General features: G+C 39.7%; 1 protein-coding gene across 1 annotated transcript; it reads right to left on the bottom strand.

The window, feature by feature from the left end:
- Positions 1–294: 294 nt before the first annotated feature.
- On the bottom strand, positions 295–6,562 carry arl8bb (ADP-ribosylation factor-like 8Bb). Its single transcript, XM_084542292.1, has 7 exons — positions 6,345–6,562; positions 4,089–4,169; positions 3,862–3,935; positions 3,619–3,712; positions 3,118–3,185; positions 2,744–2,814; positions 295–2,207 (listed from the first exon to the last, which is right to left on the bottom strand). The coding sequence occupies exons 1-7, from the start codon at positions 6,465–6,467 to the stop codon at positions 2,158–2,160; spliced, it is 561 nt and encodes a 186-aa protein (XP_084398418.1). The 5' UTR covers positions 6,468–6,562; the 3' UTR covers positions 295–2,157.
- Positions 6,563–18,550: the final 11,988 nt, after the last annotated feature.

The raw sequence follows: 18,550 nt of genomic DNA, 5'->3' as shown, positions 1-18,550 counted from the left end.
ATGAGAGCCAAGCAGATTGTGGGTGCCTTCCATCTTAGTGGATGAGGGTGCTGTTAGAAATGTAATTAATCATGATGCTTATATGCAGACTGAGGAACTATAAATCTCTCCAATAGTGACTTTTCCATACCTGCACAGAAAACCCTGCCCTCCTGTAGAAGAGGAAAGCAGGTTCATGATGCACCAAAAGAGAACTTCAGAAAAAAAAAAAATCCTAACATCTTTCCACAGTCCTCTGCTTCCATCTAGTGGCAAAAAATAAAGCAAGAAAAAAATATAATGACATACTTGAGATCCTTAAAAATAAAAACAAATTTATTAGCAATCACGGGGAGACAATGCATGACATCTACAGGAGCATTTGTTGGAATAAAAATGCTAACTTCTTCTTATTATTTACAAAGTCTGCAATTGAATGTGAATAAGTTGAGCACATGCACATACAAATTGCAAATAGGCCAATATTATTACACAGGTAACAAAGCTTTCCCCAAATTAGCCACACAGTCACCCAATTATACAGCCCCTCACTGCTGCTGTGGTCCCAACAATCGATATAAACGATTACAACGATCACCTTCAGACACGGTCAACAATGTGGGAGAGTGTGATGGATTTGTGTTCTAATATTATAGTGAAATGCAGAAGCCATGTGGGCCTGCGTACGCTCTCCAGAGCAGAAGAGATAGCCACCTTAGTCAGGGGATACTCACATAGCCAAAAGAAAAGAAAATTTAGTTTGAAACTGCATTTGGCAATAACTGGCAGAGCAGACTAATATACAGTGGTCAAACCTGTGAGAAGTCATTGTCTTGTCGCTGAAAGGAAATGGTCCGTCAATCAATATGTCGTTTTTTAGAGGAGACAGCGTTGTCCTCGGACTGCTAAGGCTTTTACAAAGAGACATCAGGATTCACATATGGGTGTGGCAAAGCATGGATGGCATCAAGAACCTATCACTTAACTACCGGACTGTCCTCTGCAAGCTCAGTCATCATGACTAACACTGGCTTTCTGTTATCCAGCCTGAACAAAGGAAATGGATTATGGGACAGACACATGGGCACGCCCCTGCTGCGATCACACCCCCCAAAAAAACTTTAACAACCTGAGAGCTGCAAGCAAAAGTAAGTTAGCTCACGTTTCAAAGCTACAAGACAGTCACAGGCGACAAGTGAAACAGTATTCAATTGCCCAGCAACCAAACAAAGTGTAACATTTTCTCAGTCACCTACCATCCATTACTTTATTCCTCATTCTTCATCTTTAGTACAATACTGTCTTTTCTCAGACATCATAATGGGTTTATGCGATTACAAAAAATAAAATGAGATTGTCGAGAGGTGGTGTTAGGTGTAATCAAGGGATTTATGCTGTGTCTGTACCAAGTGTTTATTTTTAATAGTGGGTTAGAAATGGCATTGGGCAACAACCGTCTGATTGGGACGCTCTCTTAGCCAAAGGCACTTGAAGCTTTGCTTAGGATTTTTGCCTCAGACACAACACCCACTCAAAGTCTTAGCTTCCATTGATCTTTATGTTATATGTAAACATGTGATTCAAGTCACTTCATAAAACAGATACTACCCATACGCCAGCAAATACAATGCAGGCTACATTGCTAAAAGTTTATCAGAGATTCAAGGCATTAGCACAAGCAACCATGGCCATTTGGCAAATAACTGTTAAAAACTACAATCACACCATGTCACGTAAACACCAACATGTTGAAAGGCAACAGAACAGATGTTTGATTGTGGAATTAGAGGAGCTCCATCCTAGTGTATCTGTGGAACAGTACACTGCAATATCATTAGAAACCTAGAAACAATTCAAATAAAACCTTCATGATGTACACGGGGCATGTCTGTAATGACGAGTGATAAGGCATGATGGGTATGGACAATCCACCTTCTAAGCACGGTAGCGAGACGACTTTTCAAGACTCCAGATGATTTGGGGTAGCGGTAGTGCTGTACAGGGGCTACACATCTATGGTAGTGTACTGGGCGGTGCAGGTGGTGACAGTAGTGAGCAGACAGAGCTGGATTACTTCACAGAGGCAGTGGAAGGGACGACTGTCGAGGACCCATGACCGTAATGGGGCTGAGGCCAGAGCTGCGACCGGGGGTGGGGGCGGAGGGCAGGGCTTCACCTTCAGCTTCGCCGTGACTTTGAATGCTGGATGAGCCACTGCAGTGTGATATCTGCAGGTGGGGGAAACATTTGTATGAAATTTGTATGACTCTAGCCAGGTTCAAATATCCGGAAACGAGCATCTGGATGGAGAATCATCATTCCATCTGACCTAGTAAACTCATCTCTTTGCTCAGTTTGTTGCAGAGCCCTACAGTAATCTTCTCTTGACTCAAATTCAATCTTATTTAAATCATAAATCCTGTTGTTTTATTACTGACTTTACTGTATTCATGATTCAAATGATTACTTTCACCCATTTCATTGTGTATTAATTACATTTGATATATCATGTTTTACTGCTAGCACTGGTATAATTTAAGGTTACTTATACGATACAAAATGTATTTCAATACCTGGTTTGGGTGATTGGTATTGGGGCCAATCAAGGCATTATTCACAATCACCAAGTAAAAAAAAAAAAAAAAAAAAACTTGATGGGACATCCCTAATTTAAACCCTTTTTATTAAACTAATTTCCAGATTCAGGAAGTAAGCCTTCCCTAACTGGTGGTTTTGTTCTACAAATCACATCTCACATATTTACCTATGTTGTCTTTCTCTTTGCAGGAGACAGAGTAGCAGCAGATCTCTCGGTCCTGAATGGCTGATAGGTTCCTGAAAAGGAAAACAATTAAACAGGAGAATGTGAAATGAATTAGAAATAAGGACACTAAATCTTTTCAGTCTGTGGACACTCACACATTGTGTGTGACTGTTGTACAGCTATCAGCTAACAGAAAAGGTTAGCTGACATTAATCAGGCACTAGCTATTTCTGGGAGATGCTTCATATCTAATAAAGAAACCACTGACAGATAAATAAGAACAATGTTTCACATACAGCATTTGACCACCACATTCTTTGGCATTTTGCAGGACTACGCTCTCTCTCGCACACACACAACACATTATTCCTCACATTTTTTCAATGAGCTGTTTCTCATCAAGTGCGTTGGGTAGGTCTCGTTTATTGCCGAGGACTAGAACCTGAAAGAAAAACAAGAAAGGGCCAATCAATATCCTGCGCAGCAATGTATCAGCATTATCGTGGTGTGATCAGAACTATTTAAAGGTTCTCCCCCCACTGCGTGCCTCGGCCATTACAGAATCCTCATTGTTAAGACAAATTAAACTGCCTGTGTGGGTTGTCATGTCACAGAAAGAGGAAGCCGGACATCGATTTAGCACGTCAAGACTGTCAAGTCAATTATCGTGTCAAATCATTTAAATAAAAAAAATTAAAACCTAGCTTGGATTGAAATGACCACTTAGTGTAACGTCACTGCAACCCATTAGCTGCAGTGACTAAGACGAATTGTGATTTTAATTGAGTCATTGGATCATAATAAATGAATTGTCATGATCAAGCTGAACAACATCATGAGTCTTCTTGTCCAAAAGATTACAAGCTGTCTCTTACTGGAATTCCTTGTAGTTGTGGTTTGTCTAAAAGGTTGTGCAGTTCATTTCTGGAGGCTTCTATCTTCTCTCGGTCTGCTGCATCCACCATGTAACTACACAGGGAAAAAAGACTCTTAGAGTTAAGACAATCTTAAACAGATCTAAAAAATGTTATTACATGTTAATGTTCAACTCTTGTTAAGTTTTCAAGCATCAAGACACAAAGAAAACAGGCTGTGCCCTCAAGTGTCAACAAACTTACACAATGGCATTGACTCCTCTACAGTAGCGTTCCCACATGCTTCTGAAGCGGGGCTGTCCACCTATGTCCCATATCTGAGGCAAGAAAGCACAACATCAGGTCAGAGGCAAAACAAAAACCTCTAACAGTTTATTTCCTTTATAAATCAAATACCACAGAGAATACAGGCAGTATATGACGGACTTTCAGTGCAACAGCGAGCTGTATACATTTGTTTTCTGGCTTACCTTTATTGTCACATTGCCTTTAGTCACCTTCCGCATGTTGAATCCTACTGTGGGAATCATATCTTCACTGAATTGCCCTGACTGTAAAACACAAGTGTGGACAACAAAAGTATGTTATCATCAAGGTCACCATGGCTTCCTCGTATACAAAAGTCACATGAAAAGCAGTGTGGATGTGAATCATTTCTGAGCATGGGTTAAGTAAATTCGGAAATGATTTGATTTAATTAAAAAAATATATATATATTAAAAAAACATTCCTGTGGCTGTGTCTGACACATTCATCATCAAATATAATAATAGATGGAAGCAACACTTCTCAGCTGTAATTTGAGCAAAACAGTGCCCACAGTATATGGGCACAAAAGAAATAATGAAAATTCACATGAAGTCAAACTAAATCATGACTAAGTCATGACAGTTTAAAATCTTGGATCCATAGACATCAGCAGAAACTTTGTATCTACTCTGGTGATTCTGTCTCTCTGCCTCTAGTCCTATGTTGGACAACTGTAACTGTCAAACATACTCTCTGAAATCAGGTAAACTGAGGATATTCCACGTCTTCACCTTGAAAAGCTCTTTGGTTGTTTGGCTGTGTCTATAGGGACTGGTGTCCTACTGAATATTAAAAGCTGGTCAAATGAGTGTTGGTGTGTTTGGTTTAATCTGTGCACACATAACACTCCTGTACATGTGCTTATCAATTTGCTTCCATCAGCAGTGAAATCATCAATAAACCCCAGTGTCACATCCACTTTGATGACTTGAATCCCCACGCTTTAACAGCAATCAAAATGTTGTCGGGAGGTGCTTTGGCTCTATGGCTGAACCATGGAGAGCACTGATGAATTGCTGTACAGTCTTTACAATTTCCCTCAATTTCCTGGTGATTTCCCAATACTTGTGCTCTTCTGTTTGGGAGTTAATTTTTTTTAGTCTTCCTGCATGCCATTTTTTTGCTTTTTGGCAAACGAACTACATTTGAGATCTCATTAGATTTTTTCATACTCCACCTCCATCTCATCTTACTTTTGAACCGCTAAACTCTGGCCACTATGACTTGGCATTTTTATTGTATTATTACAATATAATTATGATGCAGCACAACAAGGTACTTGCAATCATAATTACGCTATCTGCTACCAACCAGTACATCGTAAGATTCCACAAGCTTGAAGAGTCATACATCTGAGCTATAGTTAAATTGTTTAAATTGACATTATTTAGCATTTATATCCCTTAAGCATACTTCCCTGAATCTAACTACAGGAATACTATGTATATATATATATATAAACAGCATTTCATCATGTGTGGGGCCCAGTCTAACAGCCCTGTTGTGAGTGTGAGTGTGTGTGTGTGTGTGTGTGTGGGTGTGTGTGTGGGTGTGTGTGTGTGTGTGTGTGTGTGTGGGAGATGGCAGCTTTGTTCAAAACTACTCCGATGTGTCACCTGACATGACCGCAACAGAGCAAAGAGAAACTGCGTTTGTTTGAGTATAGAAAAGCGGAACCTAAACTAATGTGGCCTAGGTCTTGACCACTTCTTAAGACAACAGTAACATGGATATAAACGGAGCTGGACAACATGTTTTGACCCAACACCCAGCCAAGGCCGAGACGTAACAACAAACAGGTTTAACTGCTACAGCACTGACAGAGCTAGTTACTTTATAACATATCATTAGCCTCTGTTTAGGCCAACCGGAAGAAAACATAAACCCGTGACAGCACTGGGCACGGTTATGTAGGGTTAGCATAAAAGAGGCAAGTAAATTTCAAGCATATCAACCTATATTTATAGCAAATACTTCAGACAGCTGCGGTCGTTCCGGTCCACTCCGGTGCATCCTGTTCTACTAACAACTCGACGTGGACGAGGCAGACTGTCTTCAAAATGAAGTGGTGGCCTGTTGCCGACATACCCCATCATGTTGACACATCGGCAGCTATTACAAAGCACTAACAGTTCCGTTTATACGACCAGTCCCATAAGTAAGCGCAGAGTCATACCAAGAATTTCGTCATTCCAGCTAGAACAAACAACAACTGAAACCATTACAATCGTTAGTACCGCAGTGATGTTTACTATTCTTATGGCACAAGACTATCCAGTCGTGTCACTTACTATTATTATTATTTTTTAATTATTATTGATCTATTTAGGAAAACAGCATATACATGCGGTGGCGATTAAACCAATTCGTAGCCTGGGCCCACACTGACTGTGCGTCTTTCTTTGCTCGGTACTTACTGCAATCACATTGACGAATGTGGTTTTTCCGGAGTACTGAAGTCCCACCAATGTAAGCTCCATCTCCTCTTTCCAAAAGAGGGACCTGAACCAGTCCAGAAGCCTGTTAATGAGGGCCAGCATCTTGGATGACACAGTAGTCGCAGTCTCGGTGGCCGTCTGGATGGGATTTGGCTAGCAGTCTACACAGGAAGCAGCTAGCTGCTTTGTCATGTCATGTGATCCGCTGCTGTGTTGCCACTTCTGCGTGCACGCCTAGAAGAGCGTAAACTTCACGGGTGCGCGCACAGTGAAAACGGAACTTGTTTTTTTCTCTCTCTCTCTGTAGTAGAGAAACAAATTTTATTACTTTTATTGTTTATTAAGATTTTAAACTCAATTACAAATATTTCAAATATGGAGTTTATTATTGAGTTATCTCATAAAATAGTCCGTTATGTCAAAGCTGAGGTTAGTTAGCTGAGGTTACATTTACATACATCTTGTATGTGCACTGTCCAGTGAGTAAATAGGATCAGTTCATTATTGAATTATATAAGATTTGATTTAAACAAAAGAAAAGGCAGCACTGCCAGTGAAACTGTCATCTATGCAAGTCTAGCACAACAAACTAACTATTGTAATCATAAGAATCTTCCAAACATACATGAGGAAGTGAGGCTGGTGCATGGGCGTCACACCCGTGGGGGATGGGGGTGTTGCAACACCCCCACTTTTTCAACAAGCTGATTTCATCCCCCCCACTTTTTCCTAAGGTATTAAACCGTTTGCCCGCCCTGGCTGTGTACCAGCGTACTGAAACGGAGCGCACCTCAGTCCCCCGACAGTTAGATTGATTGACAGCCATCCAGCCAATCACAGTCATTTGACCAAACCCACTAGTCCCGGCCGCCCAGCAAAGTAAACGCTAGCACGGAGCTGCCGACCCGTCAGTCGCTGCAGCAGACAGCGAACAGAGCAGAGGTATGAAACGGTAATTTAACTAGTTAATAATGTCGAATTTTCTCTGTAAATAACGAAACTATTAAGCAACCCAGGTGGCAAACAAAGTTAATGCAAAGTTTTGCAAGCGTTATTCTTTTTGTTATGAATGCCAGAAAGGCAGCAGAAGATTGACTTATTTTTCCACTCAAGTTGTCATGTAATTAGGTGACAGGAGGGAAACAGAAATCTGTCATTCCATAAATGCACTAATTCAATTTTGTAGTAGTACATATTCTTGCATTAGTGCTATATAGGTGTTCATTTATGTAACTTAAAGCTATTTGTTGGGGTTTAAAACCTTTTCAATGAAGAAAATCCCCTACATCAACTCATCCCTGTTACTGCTCTCAGAAAGTAGAACAGAAATGAAGACAATGAAATGTAATAAAACTATTAAAATCTTAAATAATAAGAGGAATAAAACAATAATATAGAGTACGATAAAGGCTAGGATGAAAGTATAGTTAAAACAGATTAGAACAACAAAATATATGTGAAATAATCAAAAGCAGATAAAAGAACAACAAAAGAAAGGAATGTTTCCTCATCAAAATCAAGGCTGTAGAGGTTTGTTCTAAGTTTACATAAAATATTTCAACACTTCCATGTTCAGGAATATTAACATTGAGTTCTTTATGTAGGACGAGGAAGGGAAGTCCAGGCAATGCAATATTATTTGCATATCCTGATGAAGAAAATCTAGAAAGAGACTGAAACAGGGGCCAAAGGCGGTTGCGGTGCTCATGTGCTACCCCTAGAACCCCCCCACTTTTAAAATTGCTGCTCCACCCCTGGCCTGGTGTACTCTTTCTAAGTGGCATTAGTGGCACTGACATGACCCGTGTGGTGTGCTCTTTCAGAGTGTTGCTCCCACAAAAAGAGTATATTCCAAACAATCAGCCACTTTTCTTGGCCTCGCATGATGATCTCGAACAAATACAGAACTATGTATCATTTACATTTACACCAATGACTCAGACAAACATCTTCAAAGATTATTCCGCCCAGAACACTGATTTTATAACAAGGATTCACAGTGGTCAACCACAGATGGTGAACACTTGTCTTCTAATAACAGGCAATAATAACATTTGAAGTTTGAAGATGACCTACAGGCTCAGATTTATTTACGGTTAGCACAGCATTGCTATCTTAATATGCCAGATGACCCATTATATTGCTGTTTGACCTAATGTGTTACATTATATATTAGTCTAAAAAAATCTACTATAGGCAAAATGTTTTTAAAGAGTTATTGAAGGCCAATATCAATAACAAACGTAGTTATTCTCTCGTATTACTATAGCTATGGTTAGTATTTTTACCCCTAGGTCCAATGATGTAGGGTTAGGGTGTATTATCATTATTATTCATTGTTATTAATTAATATCATTAATAGAAATAAAAGTAGTACCAAAATCCACAAGTATTACAAATATTTTACACTAAATTTATTGAAATATAATACAGTCTACATGGAATGAATATATGTGTGTGGACCTTTTAATTAGGAACAATACCAGTCTAACTCAATCGGTTCAATATAGTCTGGGTCAACTTAATGATTTTATTGTAACTTAAAGGATGAGACTTCCTGTAAAATGTTGTACCTGCTACCAATTAAGTTGTAACTACACGGGACCAATTATAAAGACAATGGTGAAAGACAAAACAAAAGAGAAAACTACAAAATACAGTACTTGCCAAAGATGTTACCTTCCTGGACATCAGACATGATGATGACCACCGGACATTTGTGTCAATCCAGACAATTCAGACAGGTGATGTAGGTGCTCCCATCCCTGTTTTCTAAAAAGGCCAATCAACAGTAATGTAGGAAAATATTGGTCTCATTTCTCCAAAGTGCCTTCAATTGAGAGTGCGCAGAAGGCACGTTGAGCAACAGCACATGAACTAAGAGCAGCTACAGACTGTGGTAAACTGCATTAAACTTCATATTGTTCCCTGAATGCAAATTAAAGTCCAGTCCAAATTCAAATCAGTGATTTTGCACTTGATGGGCAGTGTGTGACAGTGTGAAAGTCTGGACAGATAAGTCCATGTCTATCTGGACACATTTTTTATTATTATTTTAGATTTTGATAAAGCAGTAAGAATTCACATACAAACTATAGGGAAGGTTGGAATCATGTGTTATGTGATAATGTGATAGAATACAAAAGCAGCTAGATGAATTATGAAGCTACACTGAAGATATACTGTCTGCTCAGATTCAGCCAAATAAAACAAAGTTGATTGTATGGTATTTTTACAGTACAGATAGACAATGACCCAAAAGGCAGACGTTTTTGAAGGTAACGGATGCAAACTTAGTGTATGTAAAGGAGGAAACAAGTCCATGGCTTCAGAATAGAAGGCTATCTGAGTCTAACTACAATTTTTTCACAATCATCGTATAAAGCAGGTCCCACCGAGATTTGAACTCGGATCACTGGATTCAAAGTCCAGAGTGCTAACCATTACACCATGGGACCACACATCAATCACATGTCGCATTTAAAAAATAAATAAATAAACAAACAAACTGTGGCACAGCAATACTGTATGGGAGGTGTTGAAATCTTATTTTGGTTGCTGTTCTAATTTGTGTCACAAGGGCAATGTCTTTTTTGGGAGACGGATTGGTGTAATCAGTAAACTGCTGTCTTCGGAAGGCAGAAGCTGGAGAACAAGACTCACATTTTACTGTTTTTACGGGTTAGTTATTAAATAACAACACATATGTGAACCACTTAATTTCTGTACTATGTGAAGGTAAATACCACCTTCCAGGTCTATTGTCAATATGTGTGTATTTGGTTTATTTTGTTTTTTGGAAAGTAACACAGTCAGAATGCTATCACTATTCGCTAACAGTAGTGTGCGCTAGTTTAGCTGTCCGTACATGTCCAGAGAGTGTGATAGTTGATTAATGTCACGACATGATATAACCCACATAGCAGTGACATTTGGCCCAGATCTGGCTTGAAGCCAGCACAGGTGGTGTTCAGTCGGCACTGGCATAAGGCATGTGAACCGAACATGGCCCAGATGTGGCAAAGGTGGCACTGTCTTGACTCTGGCAGACAAGATGTGGGCCACTTGTTGACTGTAGTATTCGGCCCACATATCCCACATATAATTTTATAATATTCCTTTAATCCATCTTTAAAACTGGTCTGATCATTTTGATCATTTAGCCAGTTTTCTTCCCTTAATTTTATTATTATAAATTATAGACAGTTCATCTGTCCCCTGTTGCTGATGTAGACATAAAAGTTTGGTCTCATTGCAGATGTAGCCCTGGACTACCTTGCAGTCTGAGAAGTAGGTTACTGCATCAAGCTGCAGGTTCTGCTGAAATCAGGTCCGGCAACTCAACAGCAAGCACTGGCACATAAAGTTCAAGTCTTGGCACTGTGTACTCAGGGCAGGGGGGCTTGGCTTTCCCCATTAGAAATCCAATTTGGTTGTTACCATCAGCATCTGAGACTTTGAGGTAGCACACAGCAGCGATGGCCTTGACTGATGCTTCACAGAAGACGCACAGTTCTCTTCTTACTACTGCTGACAGTGAAGCCTGCATGTAGTGCCTGGGAATGGAAAGCTCAGAGAGCTCAGACAGAGAGGTGCTCCATATCAGCCAGGCATCCTCCATGGCTTGAGGTAAGGGTGCATCCCACTCACCATTATCAGCAGTGAGCTATCACTGGATAGCCTTGCCATGGACTGTGACCGGTGCCATGAATCCAAGCGGGTCATAAAGGCCATCATTGATGGTAGACAAGACACCACGCCGGATGTAGGGCTTTGACTTGCTGGAAACGTTGAACAGGAAACAGTCTGTTTGGAGATTCCAGCCAAGTCCAGGGCTTTGTTGGAGTGGCATACCTGCATCAGCGTCAATGTCACTGGCGTGGTCACTGGATGGAAAAGCGTCTATGACCTCTTTGATGTTTGCTGCTATCTTGTGCAGTCTCAGGTTTGACTTGGAAAGAACATCCTGCGTCTTTTTTAACAGGTTGGCAGCTGCTTCAGAGACTTCAGCCCATGGTGGACTTAGAAGTTGCGCATCACAAAATGCTTCGCATCTGGGTCGACGTGGAACTCACTGACTTGAACAGACTTGTGTGAATAGCCACTGCAGCTGAAGGGCTGTTTCCAAAGACGTGGACTCTCATGTGGTAATCCACAATGGCTTTGAAGGTGTCATTGTCTTTAAACCAAAGAACGCATAAGAACTTTTGGTCTTCTTCTCTTACCAGGAAATAGTAGAACATCTGTTCAATGTCGGCTGAGAAAGCAATTTCTTCTGAACTGGATCAGCACGTCAAGCAGTGTGTTGTTCAGGTCAGGTCCTGTTAACAGCACATTGTTTAGTGACATGCCATTGTATTGGACACAATCAAACACCACACGAATTTTCTTTGGTTTCTTTGGATCATACAGCCCAAACATGAGTAAGAACCAGACGGGAGGGGCTAACTCAGCATGGTTGTTCTGTAGCGTCTTGTCCATGAAGCTGAGAAAGTGGTCTCTCATCTCAGGCTTTTTCTCAAAGTTTAAGCTTAAGAGACATAAGGCATCACAGTGCCTGCAGCATATTGTCTGGGAGCCATGGGCATGGTCTCTTGAAGGGTTATGGTGCCACCCAACTGTTGTTCGAGTCTTTCCATAGGCCCTTGTGTTGATTATCAGTGGTTTGTGGGCATTGCCTAGGCACACATGTCCATCAATGACCCACCCCAGATCCAATCTCTGTGCATAGGACAGGTTGTGAGAGCCATTTGCCCATTTGCAGACTTTATGCACAGCACCGTGATAATGTCCCGTCCTAAGAGAAGCATGATGGAGGCTTGGGAGTCAACGTCTGGCATGTGTGCTAATGACCTTAGATAAAAATGATGAAGAGCCACTTCGGGGGTAAGAATATCCTCTCTGTTGTTCAGGATGTCATTACATTCTGTGAGGCTTGGTAATGGTATGCGAACAGTTCCATCAAAGGATTCCACTTCATACCTGGCTCTTCTGCCTTCTGATTGCTTCATTCCAGCACATGTTCTCACTGTGTATGGAGTGCTCGGACTTTGGTCATGGAACACATCCAAGAACTGCGAGCGAACCAGTGATCTGGTTTGTCCAGGACAGCATACAGTTTCACTGTCTGCCTGTCTCTGTGCCAGCCAGATACACCAGCATATCTTCGGAGTAATTGTTGATTTTGCACTACTTTATTTTTTTTTTATTACGGCTACATATCCTGTCTTACAACGCGCTGTGAAGTATGATTAAATGCTACTGATGGTGCCAATTTATATAGTCAAAACATACCTGCAGCGCACAGTATTGATAAGTTAATATAGTTCTGTTGTGTTGTATTAGATTGTTGATATTGTTGCTGTGGTTTGGAGTGTGTTTTTGTCCTTGACGTCAGTTCATGCACCACACGAGAGACGGGAGTTATAGGCAGTTTGCATAGACTAGCGCTGTAGCTGACGTGCACTGCCCCAGAAATGTAACTACGCTCTGCGGCGACGCAGTGATTGGTCTGCTTGGTAGTAGTGTGTTTCCGCTGTATTATTTCCAGCTGCTTTGCCATCTCCGCATTTTTCGAACTGATTGTTTTTGGATCAATAAAGAATCGGTAAGGTAACTGAAGAGACATACATACGTTTGTTGCATTACTTTCTACTGTGTTTTTATGTGTGATGTCATCGACTAGTCAAAGTCGACTCGACTTTCACCACATAAGTAAAAAAATGCAGAGGATTTGATCTACACTCAATGTATGATGTTGAGCATGTGGTTTAAACAGTTATGTATTCATTATTGACAGCTTGTTGTACTTCTTAGGTAACTGCTTTCTGATCACACCCTTCTGCATTCCGATAAGATAAGATAAAATAAGATAGGGCTTTATGCATCCCCATGGGGAAATTAAGGTAGCTGGCCAAGTTCTTTTTGTGTTGCTTTGATCTTGGCCTCCAATCTTTTTCTTCAAGGAGGATACTGCTCCTTATGAGCAGCGTTAATTTTATAGCCAATTTTTCTCAAAGATCACTGTTGCTGTGGCGTATATCAGCTTGTTGGTCTCTGTGATGGTCATAGGGGGTTGTTAGTAATTCTACATTACCATTTTCTAGATGACTGGTGTATGGATAGTCAAAAACTATAATATGAATGCTGAGCATATGGAGTGAAAGTGTGAATACATGGAACAAAAGTTGATACAAATGAATGGAAGTCATTACATTTCATTGACTTTCAATTGTTACTTTTGAGTTCACTTTTGAAACATTATTTAAACCCGTTTTTCTTTTCTTTTATGTATATTTCAGTCTGCATAAAAACAGATTTATTTTAAGGTCAGTTATGAGCTGTTCTGCTGCTCTGATTCAGTTTGCAAGTAACAATGAATCACCAAAAGAGGGCGTTAGATGCATATTTTTTTTCTGACCCAGAATAAGAACCTGCTCCTCTCTGTGGATGTTCATCTTTAACTTGAAAATAAACAGACGTAAAATTAAGAAAATTTAAGATGCATAAGGATTTTGCTGAACGAACGGTAGATTTAAAAAGAAAAAAATTAAGCTGAAATATTTTAACTTATTTTAATGTTTGTTTATATTATTTTATTTTTTCTTTATTTTTACTTGTGGTTCTCAAGAGTGTTTTTTTTTTATGTGCAACTAAGTCACTGTGACCAAGCAATTTTCCTTGTGGATGATTAAAGTCTATCTAAGTCTAAGTCTTAAGTCTTAATGACTATTAATGGCTTTTTGACTATTATTTTTATGTATTAAGATCAGCTCTGATGGTGAGTGAGAGGAGGGAAATAACTGCAGTAAACTTTAACATTGATGTGAATACAGTCCGACTGACCTGATAAAACCAGGGATGACCATCAACTGTGTCTGTGTGTGTTCTCTGTTCTTCTGTCTTTGTGAGGACCAGTTTGGGCAAAAAAAAAAACCAAAAACATTTGGACAGAAAAACAGTTTCTTACAAAGTGAAAGAAGTGCAGACACTTTTTGGAAGGTGAGGATGTTACTTGAAAGTGTATGTCTCTTTTTAAGGGTCAGACTTGGTTTTGTAAGTGTGCTGACCAGGTGTTTCTTTATCAGCATCTCTGTTAGTTTTTCCACCATGACACAAGGTCAGAACAAAACAGAGCACATAACCGCCTCATTTCACACAGAAACATGTCGCTCATAAAAGGAAAAGAAAACATTCAGAGTTACTTAACTACTGAGGAACTTATTCTTCCTTCTGTCTCCGATTTAAGTGTAAACAAAAACAGAAACTCCTCCTCAGTAGGCCACAGTTGAGTCAAACTGAATTGTTTAATAATAAGTCTTGTCTTACTTAACTTATCTCTTAAAAAAGTAGACTTTTAGTTATTGGATGGCTGCAATAGAGCCTGCAGAGCTGCACCGGTTTAGACTGAACACTGCTGCATTTTTGTTCACTGGAGGGTGATATCAAGACAAGGAAGACTTGTGCTGAATGGGGGAGGAGTTCTCTTGACATTACTTCGGACAGAAATATACCTGCAGGCTCTGGGAAGCTCTCACCTTTTTTTCCCTGATGGAAACTCCAGTAAGCATGCACGTTGATCCCTGCTGGAAAATACAGTCTTTTGCAACATAGATAAGAAAAGATTTTTCAAAATGTTCCCACTTGTCTTCAGTCTGTACACGATCTCCCTTTTTGTGTTTGCATTAATTGTTTTGTTTTATTTCTTGATTTTTGTATTCAATAATTGTTTTCTGGGGCAGCACAGTGGTGTGGTGGTTAGCACTGATGCCTCACAGCAAGAAGGTTCTGAGTTCGAATTCAGGCTGACTGGGTCTTTTTTGTGTGGAGTTTGCATGTTCTCCTGTGTCTGCGTGGGTTCTCTCCGGGTACTCCAGCTTCCTCCCACCGTCCAAAGACATGCTCACAAGGTTAACTGGTGATTCTAAATTGGCCGTAGGTGTGAGTGTGAGTGTGAATGGTTGTCTGTCTCTCTGTGTTAGCCCTGAGATAGACTGGTGACCTGTCCAGGGTGTACCCCTTCACAGGACAAGCGGTTGCAGAATGAATGAATAATTCTTTTCTTAGATATGTTAGACTTCTGAAAGTCTGTCATAAATTATGAAATGATTCAATTTCTTTAAATAGCATAAAAAGCATATTTATGAAAAAGATATTAATTGATTCTTCCTCTTAAACAACACCACTACAGTATGTTTATTTCTATTTATTTATTTTTAGTAAATAAATAGAAATTAAAATTAAAAATAAAATTAAAATTTTTAATTTAGACTTCTAAAAGTTTGTCATATTTAAATTGCACAAGTAAAATATTTTAAGTAAATATTAAGACATTAATTTATTTTATTGTAGAGGGGCTGTATGAGGGTTTTTTATTAAGGGGGCGTGTCCCACGTTGTCTGCCAGCCAATCATAGTGCTCCTCTTCCACTTCCTTGTTTGTATTATCAGAGCACATGAGTACGTGTCAGACGTGTCCAACGATTGTGTTGCTTGTGTTGTTAGTAGAGACTTTAAACACAGCTGGGCATTAACAGAGAACTTGTACTATGCTTGCTCCCCAGTGGCCAATCTGAAGATAATCTTTACAACATGATAACTTCATTATAACCTCACTATTATTTAAAACCAGCTTTACATATTTAGTGCTGATAGCACAACTGTCCTGAGAGACTAGTGAGGACCTATTGTTTCACTGCTACAAGAGCAGTATTAAAGCCTCACGTGGACTTGAGTGAACATTCACTGTACAGTGAGATTTTTTATATCTTCTGATCAGAAAATCTTATTGTATTCTGTGTCGTAATGTGTTGTAGTGGAGTAGATAGAATAGTGCAAACGTAGCTGCAGTTGTAGCAAGTTATTATGTGTGTTTTGTCAGCATATACACCGATCAGGCATAACATTATGACCACTGACAGGAGAAGTAAATAACATTGACCATCTTGTGACAATACAATGTTCTGCAGGGAAACTTTTGGACCTGGCATTCATGTGGATGTTACATAGACATGTACCACCCACATAGACCAGACCAGACACCCCCACACCATAGCAATGACACTCCTTGACCTACACAATATTAGGCAGGTGGTCATTATGTTATGCCTGATGGGTGTATATAGCACAATAGGACTAGAACAAACAGTATTTCTCACTTCTGTAAGTTTTTAGTAGCATATTGTGGAAGTGACTTGAATCTTGAATCTTGAATGAATTAAATGTTTTTAGACGTCAACTTCACTCACAGATATTCATGTTTGACTTCAGTACCACTAAATCATTTTACAGTACAGGAGTGTTAATCAGTTTGTAACTTCTTCATCTTGTTTTTGAACACATTCTTGATGTGGAACATGATGTTGGAGTTGTGGGTCTTAACATGAGGTAAGTCTTGACTATTCCTAATTTGTCCGAGTAATGGACACAACACAACACCCAGAACTAAACAGCAGACTGTAATATGTCCGAAAGTGCACTAATTTTCCTAAAGAAATTTCAGGTTGTTCATTAAATGTTTTGTAAAAGGATAGTTCATTAAATGTAAACGTACATAATGTAGTGAGAAAATCTGGAGTTGTTGTTAAGTTATTAAGCATTTAGGTTTCTGGTCCGGCCCGCTTGAGATCAAAATTGGCTTTATGTGGCCCCTGAACTAAAATGAGTTTGACACCCACGGTCTAGAACGTGCTCTTGACAATTGGGAATTGTTGTTATTGACTTGGGACTGGATGATTGTTCTTTTTTGATATTTTAAGTTTTAAATAACTTTGAAATTTTCAATTTAACAAACAAGACAATGACTTACAATAAAACTCTTAAATGGAGGATGCACAGGGAAAATAAAGACCTCATTTCACGCTCGTCTCGCTCTCTCTCTATATATATATATATATATGTATATATATATATGTGGCAAACACAATCTATCAGGATGTTTGTAGAAATTATTAGTGATTAATAGTAGATACAGTATGAAGCTTCAACCAGCAGGGAGAGCTGTGTTCCCTGACAACTGAAACCAGCTAGTCACACACATCAAAATGGATGAAATGACACAACAGTGCAGCAATCAGCCAATGGGCACAAAGTTTTCTCAACCGTACACAATATAGAGTGCAATGGCAGATCTTCTCACTTCGTGCCACTTTAACATGAATCTTACACTGCAGCCGAGTCCTCGGTCCTCTCTCTCTGAAGACTTGGTTTTAACTTAAGGGTTAGACAGGTAGATGAATGTAAGCGCGTGTGTGTGTGTGTGTGCGTGTGTGTGTGTGTGTGTGTGTGTGTGTGTACCTTGAGGGGATTGTCAGTCCTGTGAAACATTCACCACACTCATGAAGAGAGAGATTTAGTTCATGCTACCAGAATAACAACTCCCTCCCTCATCCTCCCTCTCTCTCCTTGAACTGAGTTCCTCTGTGTGTGTGTGTGTGTGTGTGTGTGTGTGTGTGTGAGAGAGAGAGAGAGAGAGAGAGAGAGAGAGAGAGTTTTATACCATTGCAATGGGGACATTTGCGCAAACATTTTGGCCTTGTTAAGGCCGAGAGTTAAGATTTAGGGTAAAGGTTACAATTAAGTGATGGTGAGGATTAGGGTTAGGCACGTAGTAGATATGGGTGGGGTTAGGTTTACGAATTTATCTCGATGGTTCACCCTGTGTTGTCTGACAAGGGTTAGGGTTAGGTTTAGAGGTTAGGAATAGACTTGATTTAACCCTTTAACACCTAAGCTTCAAAATGTCCGCATGCACATTTTTTGCTTATTTTAACTAATAAAAGTTCAGAAAATGTCCTGTGAGTAGGTGATTTTGCCCGTTTTTCCAGAATACCTGGAACTGGCAGTATCTGGCAGTTATTTACAATTTACTGCTTTACCTTAATGACACTGTATTGGCAGTAAAGCGCAACGTCTCAGCTTTCAGAAACCATCAAAAAATTTCCAAAAGGACAAACCGTGATGGAATTATGGTAATCAAAAGTGTACTTGTACAAATGTACTTGTTCCATTTTAGATGGAATGGTTCAGATGGGAAGAGACTACCTCTGCTTAGAATAAAGATTGGAAGAAGTGGAGAGCAGCGCCTGTCCAAAATTAAAGATTAAAAAAAATAACTCTGTAGTATACATATTGCATCTAGTTTGTTTAGCCACTATAGACCTAAATATGAAACAACAGCAGGTTTAG

The sequence above is a fragment of the Chelon labrosus genome, assembly GCF_963514085.1.
Source record: "Chelon labrosus genome assembly, chromosome: 4".
NCBI lineage: Eukaryota > Metazoa > Chordata > Actinopteri > Mugiliformes > Mugilidae > Chelon > Chelon labrosus.
Note: the sequence above shows the minus strand (reverse complement) of the source record. Positions and strands in the feature narration are given on the sequence as shown.

What these genes read in the sequence shown, in the direction of transcription:
- arl8bb (XM_084542292.1), bottom strand. Translation starts at nt 6,467, where the DNA reads ATGCTGGCCCTCATTAACAGGCTTCTGGACTGGTTCAGGTCCCTCTTT. An exon ending in CATTCGTCAATGTGATTGCA is followed by an intron (nt 4,170 to 6,344) that starts GTAAGTACCGAG and finishes TGTGTTTTACAG; the next exon opens with TCAGGGCAATTCAGTGAAGA. An exon ending in AAGGCAATGTGACAATAAAG is followed by an intron (nt 3,936 to 4,088) that starts GTAAGCCAGAAA and finishes TTCTTGCCTCAG; the next exon opens with ATATGGGACATAGGTGGACA.